At 34.5% G+C, this 8,058-nt stretch overlaps 1 protein-coding gene across 4 annotated transcripts; it reads right to left on the reverse strand.

The window, feature by feature from the left end:
- Positions 1–2,223: 2,223 nt before the first annotated feature.
- LOC113320843 lies at positions 2,224–3,068 on the reverse strand. 4 transcript variants are annotated; one of them, XM_026568737.1, is made up of 4 exons: positions 2,874–3,068; positions 2,608–2,701; positions 2,422–2,503; positions 2,225–2,343 (listed from the first exon to the last, which is right to left on the reverse strand). In XM_026568737.1, the coding sequence occupies exons 1-4, from the start codon at positions 2,982–2,984 to the stop codon at positions 2,286–2,288; spliced, it is 345 nt and encodes a 114-aa protein (XP_026424522.1). In that variant the 5' UTR covers positions 2,985–3,068; the 3' UTR covers positions 2,225–2,285. The 4 variants fall into 4 exon arrangements, 2 of the variants coding, with proteins under 2 accessions (XP_026424522.1, XP_026424523.1); XR_003346315.1 differs by having other exon boundaries at positions 2,224–2,503; positions 2,608–2,684; XM_026568738.1 differs by lacking the exon at positions 2,608–2,701 and having other exon boundaries at positions 2,422–2,543.
- Between the last annotated feature and the right edge of the window lie 4,990 nt (positions 3,069–8,058).

Consider the following 8,058-nt stretch of genomic DNA (forward strand, 5'->3'; position numbering starts at 1 on the left):
TTGAAATATCACAGGTTGTGCGTTAAGATCAATCAATTAGAATATCCAACCTTGGGTTGTTGATTTACAATGATTGAGACTTGAATATTGGTCTTTAGTACCGTTCAAGTTACTCTTCTTATTCAATCGGGCTCACAAATTTCTATTTGCTAATTGCGGATTGAATTAGGAGTTAGAGATATTAAACTCTTTGATATACTTTATTCTGGATTGAGTCTGACTGTCTAGTTGATTCTCTAGAAAATGTATAGGAGTAAGTCCTCTCAGATTTTCAAACGAATTGTTGGGTGCAGTTGTTAGACCCCCGCATTTTTAATTGGTATCAGAGCAAGCAAACACATTAAAGACCTTATAAGTATGTGTTTCAGCGATCTGATATGGACAGAAATGTTATCTCAATAAATGAACCACCAGATGCAGGGATTCCAAAAAAATTCATAGAAAAAATTATATCTAAACCTCGACCAGGTTTAAAATCCCTTGAAGTGTATTCAGGTCTTGAAAAGAAACTTGAAAGCTTATCTTCTGATGTTAATTTGTATCTCCATAAAGAACAAGAATCTCTTGAAAGGCTAAATCAAGTTATGATGAATAATATTTATGTTGAGGTTGATATTGATTTACTAATCAGTGAGGCAATGCTCCTCCTCTGCGTAATCCAATTAGTTGTAACAAACTAAACGAATTACAAGAGGAGTTTAAATCTCAGTCTTCTTAGTGTATCACCTCAAAGCATGAATCAATTCATTTCTCAACTCCCGATGCTTCCTATCAAGATAGTAGTATTGTCTTCTCTTATGAAGAATCTATGATGTCTCTTTTTATCCAAAGAGTTTCCCTTCGCAGTACTAAAAACTATCTGCAAAAACTGTTTTTTATAAGTTGGAAATCGAGAAATCAGAAACACAGATCTTTTTGGGTTCTCTTGAAGTTCTTTGATAGACTTATAAAAAAAGTTCCTCGGTGTTTCTCAACACTACAAGATGTAAGAGTTGCTGGAAAGAAACTCTCTATTGGTGCCATGGTGACCAACACATTGTTCACCTCAACACAACTTGATTGTGTTGAAAATGCATCCTCACCAAGAAATGCCATGTTATGTATACGGGGAGGGAAGCACAAGAACTGGGGCACACATATTAAGTTTGGTATGATATTGAATGTTTGGTAACGATGTAGAATTCGATCGGATTATTCTAAAAAGGTATGTCTATAAACTTGAGCAAGTTTTATGATGATCTATGTACCTTGTGTATCGTTCATGTCTACCTAACTTGATTTGTGTTTAAGGTTCTTAAATGTTCCGGTTTGAAAATAGTTGTTCGGGATGTTTTGGCCTTCATGATACACTTTAGGTATACATGCCAGTTTGCATACTAGTTTACAAATGAGTTTTTGTAATAAAATCCAGGGAAATTCGTTTGCACACCAGTTTGCATACTGAAAATCCGTTTGCATACCCGTATGCATACTTGCCTGTAGACGTCGATATTCGGTAAACCTGTTTTGGCCGTATTTTTTTCGTCTGAACTCGGAATGACCTAATCCTTTTTGAATTCTCTTCCTATTTGAATTCTCTTCAAATTAGAGATGAGAATTCTCGAATTTGGATGCGCTAAGGTTGGTATTTGTCATGTCTCTTGTTTTTGAGTGTTTTGCTCTGATTCGTCGCACTTGTTCCACTTATCTTGGACTTGGGCACTTGGATTCATGGAGTACTACTCTTCTAAGCTCATTTGAATCTTTTACAAGAATGTTGTTGGTGAATTAAAAAGAAGGAATTTCAAGAATGGGCAGTAGTACGTATTATTGTGGGATTCTTGAATGTTCACAATCATCTTATGTGAACTATAGTGCATGGTCGTTAATGACTTTGTATGTTCTTCTTTGTTAAGAAAATCTTTTTATACTCCTTTGGTAGCTATTCTTGGCATAAATCCGGGCGAAAAAGATTGATTCTATCCTCTAAGGACAAATCATCTCATGTGTGCATTACGAGTTTGTCTTGATGCCTAGGAAACTTCTTATGAGACTTTATTCTTTTTTTTGAGAAGGATTACTAGAGTTTGGAATAGCAATTATTGTGATTGCACATAGATATTTCCATTTCATCTTCAATGTTTTTAGATTTATTTATTTGAAGGGATATTTTGACTTTGGGTTACATAAAAGTGACCAGAGTTGCGTTTGGGTCACCACAAAATTTTAATTAGAGTTTGGGTCACAGACCATCGTTGACCGTCTTGACTGTTATCAAAATATATTTTTTTTAAATTAATATATATTTATTTAACACCATCAGTGACCGACTGCATGTGACTCGCACGTGTAGCAAAATGTCTCCTGAAATGCATCTAACGATCTGAATTAATCCATTAAAACACATCAACGACGGTGGTGAAGAGAACACCCAAATCTCACCTTATTCCGTTCAGGCCTTTCCACAAGCACGTTACGCGCGAAAAACTGATGATCCAGAGATGAGGTAAACCCATTGTACTTCCTTCTCTAGCAAAAACTGGCTTTAGCAATCTCACATTTCCCTTCTCAAATTCATATACATCAATCATGGAGAAGGAAGAAAAAAAAATCAGGCAAAATGACAACCTGAAGCTAAGTAATTGCATCTCTTCTCAATTGCATTAACTCCAACTTCTTTTCTGATGGTGATGGTAGAGAAGTACCTAATGAATACAACACACTTAAGACAACCAATTAAGTTATGCAAATCACTTTGCTCACGAGGATGAACCGAGACAACATGGATGGAGATAAAGTGGATAAACTTAGTAATGCTAATTTGAAAAATAGTTTTATGGTACGGGTGAGAGGATATAAAACTTAATTGAGAAGGGGATTTGAGGAGAACCAACCTGATTTGCAGTCTTAAAGTTCCCCCATAAATTTGGATCTTGAGTTGCAACAGTAAGAATCTCTAGCTGTTGATAAAATTCATTTATTATCGGCCGATAAAATATGCCCATTCAATTAAAATTGAGAAGGGGATTTGAGGAGCAGAAATATGCCAATTCAATTAAAATTAATTTATTATCGGTTGATAAAATGGTTGTTGTTATTTTAAACAATCGGGATTGTTAATGACCGGACAGTGAAGATGAAAATCCGTTTGGGTTTGGTTAATAAAATTAGAAGACTGTTAAGGTCGTTTTAGTCATTTAAGGATATAACTGAGTTTCTAACGGTCAAGACGGTCCTATGACCCAAACTTTAATTAAAATTTTGTGGTGACCCAAACGCAACTCAGATCACTTTTATGTGACCCAAAGTCAAAATATCCCTTATTTAAATTCTAAGTTTTTGGAAGATGATTTTTGCAATTTTAATCTTTATGATTTTATATATTGCAAATTGTTATGGGATATGTTGTTTACGTCCGTGAACCTGTCAATGTTCCATACTTGTTCAAAAGTTATCTCTATTATGTCAGTATGAATATATTGATAGAAGATAGAATGAACTTTTGACATTACAAAAGTTAAAGCCTTTTATGTCATTGTTTTGATGGAAGAAAGGATAAAACTTTTGTTTACAAGGATTAAGTCTATTATATGTCATTGTGCAAATAGTGATGGAAAATAGAATGAATCCTTGTTTATTCAGTATTTGGTCGATCTCCGATCCACATTTTTGTGCATATACTGTGATTGTTCCATAAGGTTTCTTACGTTGAGCGCAACCGACCGAGTTGATCATTCTCTTATGATTAACTTAGTTGTTTCTCCGTAAAGTTCCCTATGTCGAGCATAACCAACTAAATTAGTCATTCTCTTTTGGTTATTTTAGTTGTTGCTCCGTAAGTTCTCTTATGTCGAGCATAACCAATTGAATTGATCACTTTGTGATTAATTTGATTGTGTATTTCAATGAAATTAATCACGGGATTTCTTGTGATTAATTTGGTAGTATTTTTCGATTGAACTAACCATGGGTTCTCTTATGGTTATTTAAATTGAATATTTTTTTGGATTCAAATTCACGTTTTTCATGTGATTTGTTTGTCCAAAAGAAATCCTTCTTTTCTTGTGAAAGTAAGTCGCCTTTGTTGTTCCTTCGGGGATGACATTTTATGGGAGAGTTCAATTGAACTTGTGCTTAATTTCCAAATCTTTGTGGGGAGTGCGGTTGTGGAATTTTTAGGGTTTATCTTGTATCTTTATTAACTCCTTGATGAATGCAGTTAGCTTCGGATTTATGATTGCATCTAAATTTGTTGGTATGTTAATACACCTTTTGGTCATGAAGTATCTCCGTGGAAATTTCATTAGGATCCCACTAATTTTCGTACCTTTGTCAATTTTTTTGACAAAAAGGGGGAGAATTAATTTGTAGTTCACACTACAAATACATATGGTTTACGGATCGTTATGTAAGGGGGAGTGGTTTTCATGTTGAGATATGTATTGACTAAGGGGGAGTGATACATATCACCATAGTATTGTTGTCAAAGTTGTGATACAATTGAACTTTGATGTTGTGTAATAATACTATGACACTGTATAACAATGGTTGAGAGCATTATGTTTTCTCATTGTTATAGCTAAGAATCTTCAACAATTGTGATGATGAACTTACAACCTTTAGGATCATGGAGTACTTGGAAGTGACGAAGATTTCGAGTCGCGTTGAAGATACCAAGGAGATCAAGCATGTGGATGATAAGCTACATTTTTTTTTATCTTTTTTTTTGTAATCCATATGTATTGATAGTTTTGTCACTAAAATTGACAAAGGGGGAGATTGTTAGAGCATTGATCGGTCGAACTCACATGCGTTGATATCTCAAGAATGTTTGTCAATGTTAGTGATCAAAACTATAAGTCTTGATTTCTAGCCTATTTATAGATGTCTCGGACTAGGACATAGATAGTGTAGTTGAGCTTAGATCTCTCGACTTTCATCTCTTGAAAAAAAATAAATACTAAGGGGAGCTTGTGGAACTTCTTAGACAAAAGTATGTGGAGACTCGAACTCATCTATCACTTGGAAAGTCTATTTATACTATCTCCTATATTGAGACATAAGTCGTGTTAAGATATAGTTTTCTCAATACACATTTGAGATTACGAGCTGAGTATATCTCGCTTACATATTTCTCGAAATATGTGTTGGTAAGATTTTTCTTTGACCAAGTACATATTATATCATGAGAAAATTTCCGAGTAACATCTTACATGGTTTTTGTGATACAATCATTTGTTGTAGGTTTGGAATGTTTCGACAATGATTATTTCAATATCTTGAAAACGGCTATTGTCATTATAGAAGAATGTTTCAATGATTGAAATAAAGAGTTGATGATGTAACCATCTTTGGATATAAGCATATATAGTGTGTTCGCACATTAGTGTATAAATCATTAAACCGGAAGCCAAGAGTATGCATATGTGTGTATACGAAATTGGTGAAGGAGACAGGTTAAGTATGCGTACCCGTACGCATACTGGCGGAAGTTTTCGAACCGAAAATATCTGTTGAGTTTGGGAATTACAAACTCCTAAACTAGTCACCTTAAGTATGCGTACATACTGGCGGAAGTTTTCGAGCCAAAAATTTCTGCTGAGTTTGGAAACTTAACAAACTCAAAATCCAGTTGCTTAAGTACGCACACCCATACGCATACTTAAGCTGGTTACTTTGTTAAATCGTTCAGTTCATGGACTTAAACATTTAAATCATAAGGAATGCGATCTTTGCAAATCGTGGATATAATGTCCATGATTGATTCAAGTGAATAACATCGATTTGGTTTCAATTGTGTTTTCTAAACAATTGAACAACTCTTTAACTAGTTTCATTTGAGTCATTTGAACTAGTTATGCTTAAGATGAATAAGGGTGATATGAGAGTAATCATATGGTTAACCTAGGTTAACTATTTGTGAACCAACCTGGTGTACACGTTTAGGTACGGTTACATAAACCTAAATGAGGGTACATTTCATTTGTGTATAACAAGATAACTTCGATCTAACGGTTGAAAGATATTAGCTTGGTTGAATCAGGTTTTTCATCTACCGGTGAATATTGAATGCTTTGTTACCAAGGTAACTTGGATTGCAAACCCTGATTTGAAAACTATATAAAGGAGAACTCTAGCAACTGGGAAACCTAATCCCCACACCTCTTGTGTGTTACTAGTTGCATAACTAGAGTCGATTCTCCTTCAACCTTAGGTTTCTTCTCGAGACCCTATAGGTTAACAAATTAAAGACTTCATTGGGATTGTGAAACCAGACCCAACTATTATCTTTCTAGTTGCGTGATCTGATCTTGTTATTTCTATCGTGTTGAGTGCAATTGAAATAATTGACTCGAGATTTTATATCACCGATAGGCAAGATAGAAAAGTAATCAAAAAAAAACTTCGTCTCATCGTTTGTGATTCCGCAATAACTTTTTTCGATAGTCGATTAAGTTTATTGTAAGGTGATTGATAATGCTAGGTTGTTCTTCGAAAATATAAGTCCGGTTTATCAATCGGTTCCTGTTCTCCTTGATTTATCAAAATACGGGACAAAAAATTTTGGGTATTTCTGTAGGAGACAAATTTGTCTATCAAGTCTTCGACTTTGGGTCGTAACAACTCTTAGTTGTGGGTGAGATCAGCTAAGGGAATAAAGTGCGTAATATCCTGCTGGGATCAGAGACGTAAGGAGCGCAACTGTACCTTGAATTAGTGTGAGATTTATTAGGGTTCAACTACAGTCCAGTCTGAAGTTAATTGGTAGTAGGCTAGTGTCTGTTGCGGCTTAATACAGTGTGGTGTTCACTCTGGACTAGGTCCCGGGATTTTTCTGCATTTGCGGTTTCCTTTGTTAACAAAATTTCGGTGTCTGTGTTATTTCTTTTACACATTATATTTATTTATATAATTGAAATATCACAGGTTGTGCGTTAAGATCAATCAATTAGAATATCCAACCTTGGGTTGTTGATTCACATTGATTGACACTTGAACATTGGTCTTTGGTACCGTTCAAGTTACTCTTCTTATTCAATTGGGCTAGCAGATTTTAATTTGATGATTGTGGATTGAATTAAGAGTTAGAGATATTAAACTCTTTGATATACTTTATTATAGATTGAGTCTTACTGTCTAATTGATTCTCTAGAAATTGTATTGGAGTAAGTCCTCTCAGATTGCCAAACGAATTGTTGGGTGTGGTTGTTAGACCCCCCGCATTTTCAATTGGTATCAGGGAAGGCAAACACATTAAAAACCTTATAAGCCTGTGTTTTTAGCGATCTGATATGGACAGAAATTTTATCTCAATAAATGCACCACTAGATGCAGGGATTCCAGAACCTTCTTCCATGACTGATTTAATAAAATCCGTAGAAAAAATTCTATCTAAACCTCCACCAGGTTTAAAATCCCTTGAAGTGTATTCAGGTCTTGAAAAGAAAAAGCTTATCTTATGATGTTGATCTATATCTCCAGAAAGAACAAGAATCTCTTGAGGTTGATATTGATTTACTAAATAAATATCAAATTTATGTTGAGGTTGATATTGATGTTGAAAAGAAAAAGCTTATCTAAATAAAGTTATGATGAGTAATATTTATGTTGAGGTTGATATTGATTTACTAATCAGTGAGAGTAATGCTCCTCCTTTGCGTAATCCAATTAGTTGTAACAAACTAAACGAATTACAAGAGGAGTTTAAATCTCAGTGTTCTGAGTGTATCACCTAAAGCATGAATCAATTCACTGCTCAACTCTTGATGCTTCCTATCAAGATAGTAGCATTGTCTTATTTTATGAAGAATCTATGACGTCTGTTTTTATCAAAAGAGTTTCCCTTTGCAGTACTAAAAACTATCTGCAGAAACTGTTTTTTATAAGTTGGAAATCGAGAAATCAGAAACACAAATCTTTTTGGGTTCTCTTGAAGTTCTTTGTTAGACTTATAAAAACAGTTCCTTGGGTGTTTCTCAACACTACAAGATGTAAGAGTTGCTGGAAAGAAACTCTTTTTTGGTGCCATGATGAGCAAGACATTGTTCACCTCAACACAACTTGATTGTGTTGAAAGTG

Source organism: Papaver somniferum, chromosome 11, assembly GCF_003573695.1.
Source record: "Papaver somniferum cultivar HN1 chromosome 11, ASM357369v1, whole genome shotgun sequence".
NCBI lineage: Eukaryota > Viridiplantae > Streptophyta > Magnoliopsida > Ranunculales > Papaveraceae > Papaver > Papaver somniferum.

Excerpts from the sequence above, each read along its gene's own strand:
- LOC113320843 (XM_026568737.1), bottom strand. The coding sequence starts at position 2,984 with ATGGGCATATTTTATCGGCCGATAATAAATGAATTTTATCAACAGCTA. Across the intron at positions 2,702-2,873 it reads ACTTTAAGACTGCAAATCAG|TGTGTTGTATTCATTAGGTA; the intron begins GTTGGTTCTCCT and ends GGTTGTCTTAAG. Across the intron at positions 2,504-2,607 it reads ATGCAATTACTTAGCTTCAG|GAAGTACAATGGGTTTACCT; the intron begins GTTGTCATTTTG and ends TTGCTAGAGAAG.